Source organism: Lepidochelys kempii, chromosome 17, assembly GCF_965140285.1.
Source record: "Lepidochelys kempii isolate rLepKem1 chromosome 17, rLepKem1.hap1, whole genome shotgun sequence".
Lineage (NCBI taxonomy): Eukaryota > Metazoa > Chordata > Testudines > Cheloniidae > Lepidochelys > Lepidochelys kempii.
Window position 1 is genome coordinate 16,103,213 of NC_136396.1, and position 13,121 is coordinate 16,116,333.

At 44.0% G+C, this 13,121-nt stretch overlaps 2 protein-coding genes across 15 annotated transcripts in view; one reads left to right on the plus strand and one right to left on the minus strand.

Annotated features, from left to right (window-relative positions):
- Positions 1-13,121, plus strand: part of LOC144929529 (uncharacterized) — a 36,714-nt gene that overhangs the window by 9,665 nt on the left and 13,928 nt on the right. For 3 of the 13 annotated variants that reach the window (XR_013634797.1, XR_013634803.1, XR_013634798.1), the window contains exon 4: positions 1-12,682. Coding sequence is in view for 3 of the 13 variants with exons in the window: in XM_078849285.1 (XP_078705411.1) it covers positions 1-106 (106 nt within the window). In the remaining 10 variants the exon portion in view is untranslated. Of the gene's footprint in view, positions 12,983-13,121 lie in introns of those variants that run through there. The other 10 variants (XR_013634805.1, XR_013634806.1, XM_078849287.1 and 7 more) reach the window with 7 other exon arrangements.
- The window catches only part of RCC1L (RCC1 like), a 26,131-nt gene continuing 20,055 nt past the window's right edge, over positions 7,046-13,121 (minus strand). For both annotated transcript variants that reach the window (XM_073315829.2, XM_078849283.1), the window contains exons 8-11: positions 11,297-11,381; positions 10,519-10,692; positions 8,954-9,039; positions 7,046-7,609 (exon numbers count right to left, since the gene is read on the minus strand). In XM_073315829.2, coding sequence (XP_073171930.2) covers positions 7,532-7,609; positions 8,954-9,039; positions 10,519-10,692; positions 11,297-11,381 — 423 coding nt within the window. In that variant the 3' untranslated portion in view covers positions 7,046-7,531. The remainder of the gene's footprint in view (positions 7,610-8,953; positions 9,040-10,518; positions 10,693-11,296; positions 11,382-13,121) is intronic.

Consider the following 13,121-nt stretch of genomic DNA (forward strand, 5'->3'; position numbering starts at 1 on the left):
GCCGAACAGCACCAGAATGGCATCATGCCCAGACTCAAGTGTGCAGTTCCATGGATATGCATCTGGAGGCACAGTACAGACCACTGCTGTGGCGAGACATTACTGAATGATATATTGCCAGTAAACACATTGGGTGAAATTCCTGCAGGCATACAGAAGATGTGACAGTGACGAGACCACTGAGCCCCCACAATGAAGTCTCCCTTAGCTTCTCTTCTGTAACTCTTCCCCAGCAGGGTTGTTGCCAAAGATTGTGCTGTAGGAGCTGGATAAATTATTCCAGGCTTTCAGTTCTTTGAACAACACCTCACGGAAAAGAATTTTCTTCTTTTAGATGTTTCAGTTGAATAAGGGAGGCGTCCTTACCTTTATGGATTTATACCCCTGCCTGCCTTCCTCCAGATCCACTGCCTCCTGGGAAATTGCAAGCATCTTATAAAGGCCAACTCAGAAAGATCTGAAGAGTCTGTACACAGAGAATTCTTTCCGATGTCATCAATGCAGTTTTAGACAATAGCCTCGGGTAAATCTGAAGCCCTTTGGCACTGGATGTCTGAAAAGGCAGAACATGTAGAAATGAGACCTCTTCAACCTCAGTGGCTCAGCCTACAAGATTACGAAGGAAGGGTAGAGTCAGCGGTGTCAGAGTACAACCCAGGAGTCCTGACTCCCAGCCCCCCTCCCCACCCCCCAACTGTGCTCCCTCCAGAAAATAACTCTCCTACAAAAAGACTTTTAAACTAAACTTTGCTACATGTTTAAAAACAGTAACAAACCCACCCCTTTCCCTCAGAAAAGAAACTCAGCATCTTATGTACCACAAAACAGATTGTAGTTTAGAAAACCGGCAGCAAAATCAAGCTCATAGTACTGCAGGAATAACGTTTAATCTTCCAGAACTGCTCTACAGGTGTCATAGGGGCCTTTTTCAGATGATTTATGCTTGTGTTCTTTGCAGAGTTTCTCTGGGATGAAATATAATGGCACTTGGAAGGAGACGTTGAGTAACACAGACAATGACTGGAATAAATGAGAAGTGCTGAGGAGAGATGTCCCGATCCTGAAGTGATCTTGCTACCAAGTTAGTGGAACAAGAAAAACAGCTTTCCTCTGCATCCTGGCCTGTTCTGATGAAACAAGCCCATGGTCACGTCCCTTTGTGGGGACAAAGGTTGGTTCTAGCTCTCTGAATATGCGGTGTGGCCTCTCTCACGTCTCCCCTCCAGAGCAGCCAGTCTCCAGACTGCTTATTTTGAAGTGGTTTGGAGAAAGATGGGGGCTCTCTTGTTCTCTTGCCTTACGAGGACACTTAAGTCTGTGAAATATGTGTTGAATGGTTCTTGTCTGGGTAATATTCCACTGAATGTTCTGAAAAGAGCAATGCCAACATGTGCTGAGGGCGGTATGCAGAGGGGGATTTGTTGAAGATGTAGTGAGGAGGGGCATAGAGTTGGGAATGGGAAGATGTTCCCCTGGTCCTCTCTGCTGCTTGCTTTCTTCCTTCACCTTTATTTCAATAAAAAAGTGGGGTGGCTCATGAAGGCGAGGCTTGAGCCAGTCACAGCAAAGGCAGGAGCTGGGTGTCTCCCACCACACAATACACTTTTAACCATGAAGCATGCTGCCCTTTTCTGGAGAAGGGCCTCCTAGGAGTGGGCTCCCACTTTTGCCGGTAGTGTTGTAACGCACACAAGTAGGGGATAGGGTGAGGCCCAACCTATCTTGCATGTGTGAGAAAGGATTTGAAGTGAAAGGTGATAGTCATGCTTTTGGAAAACTTTTCCTATTCCTGGGACTAGTGCCCAGGAAACCCCCTCTGCAAACCCTTAAAACACCCTATGTTACATCTCAGAAGTGCAGGCCTGGAAGGGACCTCAGTAGGTCGTGTAACCCAGTCCCCTGCACTGAAGACAGGACTAAGTAATAAACAGACCCATCCCTGACAGGTGTTTGTCTAAACCATTCTTAAAAACCGCCTGGAATCTGCTCAGCGCCATGTGGTGTAGGAGCCTGAACACAATGCAGGGAACTGGCAATGGTGCAAGCCATATTTTCTGAGCCTCAGTTTCTCTATTCGCAATATACGGATATTTACCTCCATCACAAGGGTGAGGATATATTATGCACTGTCTCCAATGCTGTAAGTGTGGCTGTTATTGACCACTGGAAACAGGCCTTGATCCAGACACCCCTGTCCTTGGGAAAGTTTGAATCTAGAGCAGAAATTTGTGGTGCCAGCAGTTATTATAATCGGTGATACTAAGGATGACCTGTCCCCGTGCAAGGAGCTCAGTTTTGCATTTCTTATGTGAAATGTCCTATCATCCCTATCCTGGAATTCCAGCCGGCCTGGCTTTGCTGTACTGCTCCCAGAGCAAACTGCATGGCTCTTCCTGGGGCATGCTCTGATTTCCAGGGCTGGCCCTTTCTCCCCTCCCCTTTTGCAGATGTACTTGAGAAGTGTGGACATGCCAGAAATACCAGTGTGCAAAGGTTTGCGCTGACCTCCAGCTGGGAGGGGAAACATTATATTAAACTCAATATGGTATAAAAGTAGAATTGAAATAAATCTAAACAAAATGCTTTTACCATATCGAAATGAAATGTTTCAATGTTGTTTCAAAAATTTCCCATCAAGAATGTTATCGAAATCAACACAGTCCCCTGATTTCAGCAAAACTGCATTTTCCAACAGCAAACTGTTCCATCATTCTAGTGAGTATCTGCATGTCTTTTTTATAGAAGTCTCTGCACTCACTAGCGGAAGCAGAGCTGGGTCTGGGCAGTGGCCTGGGGAACATCAGAGGTCTGTTTAAGGTGCTGTGTCCTAAGATATCGGCACATGTGTTAGACTTAGTGCAATGGGTTGAAATCCTGGCAGCATCCCCTCCACCCTTCATAAATGGAGATCCATGTGTTTTGCTGTATGGGGGGGTATTAGATGAGCCCTTAAAAACCAAAGCCTTGTCTGCACTGTGTGGGATGCGGAGGAGGAAAAATTTCAGGGGCGTGGGGCACCCACTTCGCATTGACTTTGTTGCCATGGGGGATTCTATGGCATGTCCCCTAAGAAAAGGGGGTTGTCAAGATGTCTTTGGCCAAAATGTCCAATCTCCCATTGCTGTTGTGCTGTCTGACTAACTTCACAGTCTGCCACTTATTGCTCTAGCAATATCCCCCAAGCCTTGACTGTTCAGGCGAGCAGTTGTCCTGGGAACCCAGCTCCGTTAGTAACATGCCTTTGGATTTTACAGAGTGAGCTTGAAGGCTCCAAATATAGATGTTCCGGTTCACTGGCAGCTGTCCCTGCCTGTCTCACAAAGCTATAAAACAGTGTATTTACATCCTCCCCACACCTGGACTTGGGCTGCCGATGATCCTTCACACATCAGCCTCCAACCAGGACTCGCCTTTCCTCACCTGCATTTCAATATTCACAGCATGGTGCCGTTAATTAGAAAACAAGGTATTGCAAATGAGGACTCAAGCTACCTTCCACTCGGGGGTAACCTCCTGTCACTCAGATTTATTTCCCCAGCAGGCAGAATAGAAAGCTTCAGTGTTTCCCCAGCGCGGCTGTCACTGCTGTTTCACGCTCCCATCAGTACAAGACACCAGCACGATGAGCAAGTGACCTAGGAAATGCAGATCCTGGCCCAGCCAGTCAGGAAGTCATCAGCTTCCATGAGTAATTCCCTTTCTGGCACTTAGGAAGTTGGTCTAGGTAGACAGTAAAGAGGCTGGAAGGGCACTGCAAGCTTAGATAGAGATACCTTGGCTGTATACTGTTGCTTTGTGTGCTCGCATCTGAATGTTGGCTTGGTGCTCGGACGCTCCTGCCATCTTATAAGCTGATCTGTTTAACTCCTTGTTTGTTTTCAGTAAAGGGAGGGGAGTAAGGAAGTCTGTTCTTTGCCTGCTAGGGTTACAACTAGCTAGTGGGCGAGAGAGAAATTTTAAAATCCAGGTTAAAGAGGGACCCCTTAATGAAAAGATCTTGTTATGGCTTAAGGTAAGTTCTGGGCCACTTGCGCTCATTAAAGATCCAAAAAGGAAAGCTTGTTCGTCCGGGCATCCTGCCTAAATGTTAACACTGCCTTCCTAAATTTCCCTGTAGTCGCAATAACATGTATTAGTCTGCCTGCTTCCCGTCCTGACCTGTTGCGTACAGTTGCTGCACACTGTTAAGAGTTCCCTGTTTGAACCCAGAGCGGGCTGCATTTCAGCAGTGAGGGAAATGACCCTCCCATATCGTTTGCACAGCAATTCATTCGCAAAGTGCAGTGACACTATCTATGAACGTACAGGGAACAAAAGCAACCCCAGTTACTATGGAGGGGTATCTGGGAGACTGCAGTGTTTCCCTATATTTAGAAAAGGAAGTAACTGAGGTATTTCAGATAGTGATTGCTGGATTTTTGATGGGGGAAGCTGTAAGGATTTGTCTACGCTTGAATTTTCAGTAGTGGTTAATTCACGCAAGTGTGAATTCTAGTGTAGCTGGACCACCAAAGTTAGTGCCAGGATGAAAATGTTCATTGCTTGTTGTGTTTAACCACAGACTGCAGCTTAACGCTCCTTACAAGTAAATGGATAGCAAATCCTCTTGAACATACTGGGGATTTTAGGAGCATAGCATGTTAGTAACCCTAATTCAAACAGCCCACTGTTAGCTATGACTAGCAATAAACGTGTGTCTACACTTGTGTTAAAACATGACTGAAAAGTCAAGCGTGGACACAATGGGTAAAACTTTCAAAAGTACCTAAATGACCTAGAAGCCTAAAACCCAGTGACTTTCAATGGAGCTTAGTCTCTCTTGAAAACTTGAACCACCCGATTTTATTTGTATTACCATAGCGTTTAGGAGTCCCAGTCATGGCGTATAAGCGTACACTGTTCCTGCCCCAAAGAGCTAACCCGAGCTCCCCTCTCTATAAAAAATTATACTGAAAAATACTCATCATCTTGCTTTTCTTATTTAATTCAATAGCACTGATGGAGTGTTGGATTAACACGACCTTAATACCGTTTCTGGATCAAACCTGTGCCTCTCTAAACTTGTTAAAGCATTTAACTGAAAAGAATAAATAGAGATTCATGTACCTGAAGTTTCCAAAACCTTTCATCATTATGACGGATCACTAAGGAAGATATTTAAATAACTCCACATGAGTAGGAGGCAAAGTTTTGTTGTGGATTATAAACTGGATAATGGGACCCTACCAGCACACCAGCAGCGTGAATACACTGCTGTAGTCTAGTACGAAAGCTCCTATGGGAATTTGTCATTAAAACTCCCATTGACTTGCAATGGGAGCTGAGCACCTAATTAATTTAAGCTCCTTTGAACTCCCAGCTGAAAATGTCTTGATTGCCTGAAGCTTCATTACCATTCAAGAATGGTAAAGCCATGTTTTCCTACCAAGGTGAGAGGAAATGTTAATTAAATATAGCAGTAACCTTCTGCAACTCTTTTTGAAAGCTCCCTGTGGTGCTGGGACACTACAGCAACTGTGTGCTGAGACCCCTCCTATCATGCTGCCCAATACTGTTACCTTGTCAGTCTGTTGTCTTCCTCTGGTCTTAGATGTAGAGTGTCTTTTAGTACAGCACATAGGGATCCTGACTGCAGCTCTTAGGTACTATGATCTACTACTATTACAGTTATGTTACAATAGTGTCTTGATGGCCCCTTCTGACCTTAAAGACTATGAGTTATCTACTAATAAAAAGAGAGAATGCTGGTTCTTGTCCCTCTCAAACCTATTCCTGTAATAATGTCTTATTCCCCTCTAGGATTTTTACCCCCCTTGGAGATGGCAGTATCTGTTGTTCTTCATGTTTCCTAACTGTGCCACCTTTTGGTTGGCTGCCACTGAAGGACTAGAACATGGTGAGTATCCCCATTGGAGGGGCTTCATGAAATCAGCTATTTATGCCTTGCTGCTGGTCTCTGTTTATCCACAAAGAACTGAGAGGCTGATGCTGTTGGCTAAACAACTGCAGAGCAGGGCTTTGAAAGCGCTGCAGTGACAGCTCTTTGAGGTCATGTACAAAGAGGGAAGGTTGGTGTATGTTGGACACTAGCAGGCATTTGGAAGTATGTGGAGTCAATGCTGACAGGGTTGAATGGCATCAAAGCACATGAGCAGTCAGCATCCCCATAAAAACTGGAGCTGGGGAGAGTAGCTTAGATATGAGCGCTAGCTGGATGGACAGATGCATGGTTGTTTACTGGCAATTGCCTGAAGGGTTACATCGTGGGTAGGGTGGAGACAGGACCCGCCAGTTGCAGAAGGGACTGCGGCGCTCACTGATGTCATGCCCTACCACCTTCCTCTCGGTCTAGTGTGCCCTCTAGCATATCCAGAGGTACAAAGGTTGTGTCTCTGCTACCCTCACACCTGGGCTTCTGCAAAGATACTTCTACCAAGCTTCCCAAATCCACTCTATTCCATTACATTTGTGATTTCACTGCCATCTTCTCCCTCTGGACCTAGATTTTCAAAAACAGGAGTCTCTAGTCAGGAGGTAAACAAACACTTTTGGAAATCTCACCATCGATTTAGGTTCCTGTCACTCCAACTGGGGGGGAGGGCAAAGGCAGTGTATAGTTAGCACCCATTGCAGCAGTTCTGCGTGGAGATGCATGTTGGGGTCTGGGGTAAAAGGCAGCATCCCATGAGATGAGTAGGAGGAGTTAGAACAACTACACTCATCCTGAACCCGCTTAAGCATCATACCTGTGCTGCTGTAGTGCAGACAAGGTATAAATTAATGTAGATCACTGCTCATTTCACTTTCACCCCACACTGCACCATATAAATCACATGGGCAGGGGATCCCACTCTTATCTACCTGCACAGGGCTCTGCCTTCATCTACTCCATTTTTCAGTATAATTGAGAGGGGAGCTCTGTAAGCTCTTTGGGGCAGCTGAGTGAAACGGCATAGTGCAGCTCTGCTTCCAGTGTAACTCACAAGACATTGGCTCAAACACTGTATGACTGGTAATGTTGCTGAAAAACAGTTCTGCCAGGGTGTATTAGCATATATTTATTTCAGCCCATACTATAACTTTCCCTTTCAGAAACATGGTTGGGGAAGACCATCACGCCCTCGCAGTGGCGTTTAAAGTTCTACTGCCATGTGTATGAGTAAGTGCACATAGCATTATGTCCTGCAATTTCCTTATGGAGGAACACAGTAAAATGGGCATCAGAGTATTGCTGCCTGGGAGTTTGGCAGCAGGACAGTTGGAATCTTTTCAGCAGCCCATTAAAAGTGTTTGATATGCACATCCCTATGGGAGAGAGCCTTACGTTCCTCCCAAAGAGGCACTGGAGGCTCTGGAGAAACAGTTAAAGTTCCAAGCATAGCTGCGGTTCTTCACACGCCAAGTGCATGCAGTCAGTGCCGTATTATATCCACTGAACATTAGCACAAAGGGTTCTCCTTCCTGAAAGAGTCATCATGGGTGCATCTTTTACCATCCGTTCCCAATGTGTAGCTGAGGTACAGCACAGCTGCTAGATAAATGATTTAACCAGAGTTACCATATGATCAACTCCACAAGCCACATCAACTACCTCGCCTGGGACTGTCACCTGAAAAGAAAAAAGAAAATTTGCTTTCAGGCTCTTTCTGCCACTTATGTGCACACACCCATACGAGCCAGGCTGAGCGCCTTTTAAAGTGCAAGCCTTTGGGACACCTTGGTGATGGGGTTCAGTCCAGGGAATGGAGATTAGACTGAAGAAACATCAGCTCCAACTGCAGGCACAAAAACAGCCAACCCTACAGAATTCATCAACATGCTGAAAAGCACAGTGCATGCTCATGTACTGATCTGTTGGGCTGGGGCTACAATCCCCTGCATTTCCTATCTGTTCAGAAAGCAGCACTGACTCAGCAAGATGATTTGTTAAAGCCTGGGAGATGCTTCACCTTTGGTCTCAGTTCAAGGACAAGGGTGGATTTTTGAACTGGGAGCATGAACAGGTTAGTCATTAAGTTACACTGAGGTCTTTAAGAACAGCTGAACACTAGCATTTCAAATGTGTAGTCCTCAATGGAGGACTGAAATAGCTGCTAGGTGGTGGAAAAGGCAACCAGCCACGAAGGGTAACAGATCCTCTGGTGCCCTATGGGAGCTCATGCTGCTGCTCTTTTAAAAGAACAGTAAGGTGCATTGCACCCTAAGATTCCTGACCATTTTAAATGGACACACCACTGCCATCTACTATGTCCAGGGAGAAATGGGATAGTTAAAATTTATGCACTTGGCATTTGTGCCATTTAATTTAGCAAATCTTAACTAAATAAATGAGGAAGTAGTATTCACAACTTTGATAAACTACACTTCTGTATGAAATTGCCCCTGCTTTAATGTTTTTTCCTTTTAAAAAGGATGTTTTATGTGCCTGTGACATGAAAGTTGAGAATTCAGGCAATTAAGTTAGACAGTTGTGCCAGCGAGGGTGATAGCTTGGCCCCCAAAATATTTGAAAATCTTGTCTGAAAGGTGCAGACACTTTCAAACTCAATGCTCCATGAACATAGGTGTGGGGATTTTTCTTCTTTAATTTAAATGAAGTTTGACATAATCTTAGTGAACACAACAGATGCTGGACAGGGCTTGGGCTCTGACACTTGGTATACAGAACACTTAACTAGAGCCCAAGTCTCTCAGTTCTCCTGGTTCAGTATAGGCTAATTATAAAATGCCAGAACAACACTGGAGACAACATCTAGCTCTGACCCAACTCCATCCCTTCTGGTCAGGAAGTCCAAGGAGGAAGTGATAAGACCATCTTGCATTTGAAGTTTTCATGTTACTTTCAGTGCCAAAATCAACAACTAGGCCTAGTGAGTGGGTGACACCTCACTCCTCTTTGTTATACAATACACTAAATACAGGGCATGTTTGTGCTTGAATGCGGTGTACTTACCCTCCATGGGAAATACTGGTCTTCCATTCTTCCAATCCCCAGGCACCCCCTTATATTCTTGCCCCACACAAACAGCTCTCCTCTGTCTGCAACAAGCAAAAAACCCAGGTCAGATTGCCTATGAACTAAGTAATTTTATGTACAAGGAAAGGGGTTGCAGCTATGCTGCTTATGGAGGTATGGCCTTCTAGTCAATCACCAGTAGGTCTTGTAAGTTTAGTTAAGAGAACACTTGATAGAGCAATGTTGTCTTCACAGAAGAGCTCAGGGAACAGAAGCAAACAAGAAGTTTTTGGTCTGAATCTTTTCTCCTCCACCCAAAGTGCAGGATTTTGTTTAAAGGAACAGAGTCCACCAGAAAGTTCTGAAGTCAGTGGAAGCTCCAGGTGTTCATTTTCAAAACTCAGGTTCAACATCCTCCATCTATGTGCACAGCTCTTAGAGTCAAAGCAGGAGCACCGATGTGACTTTCAAGATGTTTAACTTCATGCATCAGAGCACAGTGAGTGAGCCAGATAAGCAAAGATAGTGAAAGCCACCACTCCACATCTGATAGAGTGGTGGCTTCCAATCAGGGTAGGGCAAAACTGCATTCAGTACATCTGGAGAGGTCTTAGGCTTCTCAGTCACTGGAGGTGCTCTTAAACATTTTACTTGAGTCCCAATTTCAAAAATGATTTATACCAATGAAAAAACTCTGGGTAGACAAGGCCTAACTGTTTCAGCAGGGGGTGAGATTTTTTTTTTTAAACTGAAAGAGAGGAAGTCGTCCCTGCAGGGACACAGTTCTACTGGTATATAGCTATTCCCGTATGAGCCTGGAAACACCAGTATAAAGCACCCTACACTGCTCTGACTATAGTGGGCAGTAAGAACAGTACAGCCTGTGTGCATGGACGAGCACTTTATCCATCTTGGTACAATGACATACGCTCTCCATTTCTTGGGTCAATGTGCCTCCACCATTATGGAAAGTCACTTGAAGGAGATGGGGTAAATGTTCTCTAATCCTTCCCATTTGGCTACAGCTCAATTCCAACATTATTTTACCTATCATTGAGGGAAGCTTTTACTCTTGAGGTAGAGTACCTACTTCAGCTTTCCATGGCGCTGCCCTCTGCTGGGCATCGTCAGACTCCAGTTATTTTCTTCACATACAATCTTGATGTATTATAGTTACAGCTGCCCTAACAGTGCCGCTAAGATTGTCAAGTCAGTATTTGCACTGTAATGCCGTGGTTTTTCTGCTTCAGACACTAGGTTAGTTAGTTCAACTTGCATATCTGGGCTGGTTGCAATTTAAAAAGCAAAAGGAAGGGGCACAGATCTGTTTTACTGAACCCAGATTAGAAATTTATCATTAACAGAGGCCAGGCTGCCATCTGTCATTGACATGGTCTGACTGAAAACATGATCCAAGCCATTGCATTGTTTCAGCATGGTATTTTTGAGGTTCACATTTCACATTTAAAGAGTGTTTTAGAAACAAACATCTCAGTAAGATTTTAAAAGGGGAACAAATTGAAAAGACACTTTCCCCACTGATCCATGGCCTGGAAACTTACTGTTAAGTGCAGCAAATTGGCTGAGTCCACAGCGAATGCGAGAAACACGGGTGTCTGGACTGAAGTCTGACAAGCCAAAGAGGGTGGGTGGGATCATTTCTGGAGTTGCTGTTTCCATCAGGTTTGGTCCTTTCCCAAGAATTCCATATCCCCAAACAAAGACATTTCCTCCTTCTGCATTACAATAAAAACAAATTCTTTGAGTACATTCACTCTTATGAAATTAATACAGCCTCAGAAATCTAATTAGATCCAAATGGCTATTTTCTTTGGGCTTGGCAAGTCATTCTGACTATTTAAAAAAAAAAACACAATGTGTTTCCATTTGGCTCCTTCCTGCATTTGAATTCTCTCTAACTTTGCCGTCAAAGCCAATTTTCCTTGGATCATGTTTCCCGAATGTAGTTCTGCCTCTGCATTATTAAAACTGAGTGTTTTCAGTTTGTCTCTGAGAGAGAACAGGCCCACAGTGCCCAAGGTACAGAGACACTTATGTCCCAGCATTCCTACCCTCTTGGATTTGTGACTAGCCAGCTCTTTCTGGTGTGAGACTTCAAAAAGAATTCTTCAAGTTCAATACTTGTGAAAGCTGCCAGATGGACAGCGTGGGAGAATTAAATCATATCGACACAGCAGTGCATGCTCCCTGTGCCAACATGCCTCAGCTCTGACCTTCAGGAACAACTTCTAGGGCTAAGTATTTCATTCCTAACAGCCTGTCTCCTCACCCATCTTATTAAATCCAATGGGAGCCCTGCAACAGCAAAAATGAACTCACCATTTACAACAGCATTGCCCGTCCCTCCACATGCAGCATCCTTTATCTTCCCAATCTTGAATGGTAAGTGCCTCGGAACATTCACCTATTGAGAAAAAACAAACAATTCTGACCTCAGAGAATGCATACGCCAGCGATGAGAACCTGGACATTCACTGGTGTTTTTGGAAGTTTCTCTTAGGACAAAGAGAATGTAAACAATGTCTACAGAATGTCTATTGTTGTAAAAGTCACCTTTCTCCCCTATATCTATAGGATTGTTCAGGCGGTTACATAAACTATGGATGCTTCCTCCATCTGCTGGACTGAGGTCACAGTGAATGTGATCCCACAGCAGGAAAATGAACTGTGTTCAGCTGAATGAGGCCAAAGGTGAAGACAACTGATTGGGGAAAGTGGCAAAGCTGAAAAAATCCACCTTGGACTACAAAACTGAAGAATGTTAAGGGGTGTACACCTAAAGGAATCCATTCATCCCAGAGCTGAAGAACTAGATAGGACAAGGAAGCTAGCCGCTCAACAAGTGTTTGCAAACAATCACAAGAGAGACCAGAAGGCCATAGGCTGTAGCCCTTTTGTGACAGAGTTTAAAAGGCACTGGAAAACCTATAGTTTAGTGGGTGTGAATGCTGAATGTTACAGATAGTTGAGCATTTCCTTTTCCAGAACAGTCATTACTCAGACTTGGCTCAAAGGCAACATCTTTGGTGACCAAGCAATCTAACCCCATTTCCAGTCGTTCTCAGTATCCCCTCCAGGAAGCCTCATATTGGAACAGTCTGACCCCATGTTATTTAACCTACTAATTATCTCAAAACATCCCTCCAAACTAGATAATTAGCCCTAAACTGGGGACACACCAGGATTAGCAAAAGGAACTAAACTAAAAGTTTACTAAAATGGCATTAATTTGATGGTCTGCTCTTAATTTTCCTTCAAATATAGCTGAATATTGATGAACGAGGCAAACATCTGCTTAATTGCCACATTCAACCTTGAGTCAGCATTTCAAATCTATTTACCATAAACATTTGCTCTAAGAAGAAATTTACTTTTGTGAAATGACCCTGTGGGATTTTTGTAGAAGGCTGTGTTCGAGCCAGTAGGGAGGAATGGATGCAGCTTGCACCTTTTGTCCCATAAGTTTGAATGCGGCTAAATTTGTCAGATTACTTTTTGCTTGTGCATTTGAAAGCAGATTACAAATAAATTTGAAATGGATAAATTCTTTTAAAAAACTGAACTGTTCTAAGTATTTGGTCACAATATAATAGAGTACTCTTTATCACCAGGTCTCAAAGAAGATCAGTGTCATCATCCCCATCTTACAGATGGGGAAACTGAGGCAGCGAGCAGGGACATGCCTTGCCCAGAGTCATCCAGCAAGTGAGTAGCAGAGTCAGGAACAGAACCCAAGTATTCTGAGTCCTAGTCTAGTGCTCTCTGCACTAGGGTATACTGCCTCAGAAGTCAGTTTCCTGACTGGATGCCAAAATACACCCCACACCCATGACTTTGAGGCTGAGCTTTCTGCAAACCTTTGTCTCTGTAGAAGCCATCTGCAGAAAGCCTATGTACATGAGAAGCAAGTTCAATTTTAAAAAGCAATTGCATGTCTGGACTTAGTCTGTTTTTTGCAGTCTCTGCTGTAGACTCAAACCTTAATAAAAAGATTAAAGGACTGCATTATTTGCACAAGGAATATTTTTCAAAAACTACAGATTAACAGCACAACTGTCCACACTACAGATTGCCTACCCCACTTAAAAGAGATTTATAAAACATTCACCATGAGCCTTTATGGTCCACTGAGTCATGGTATAAT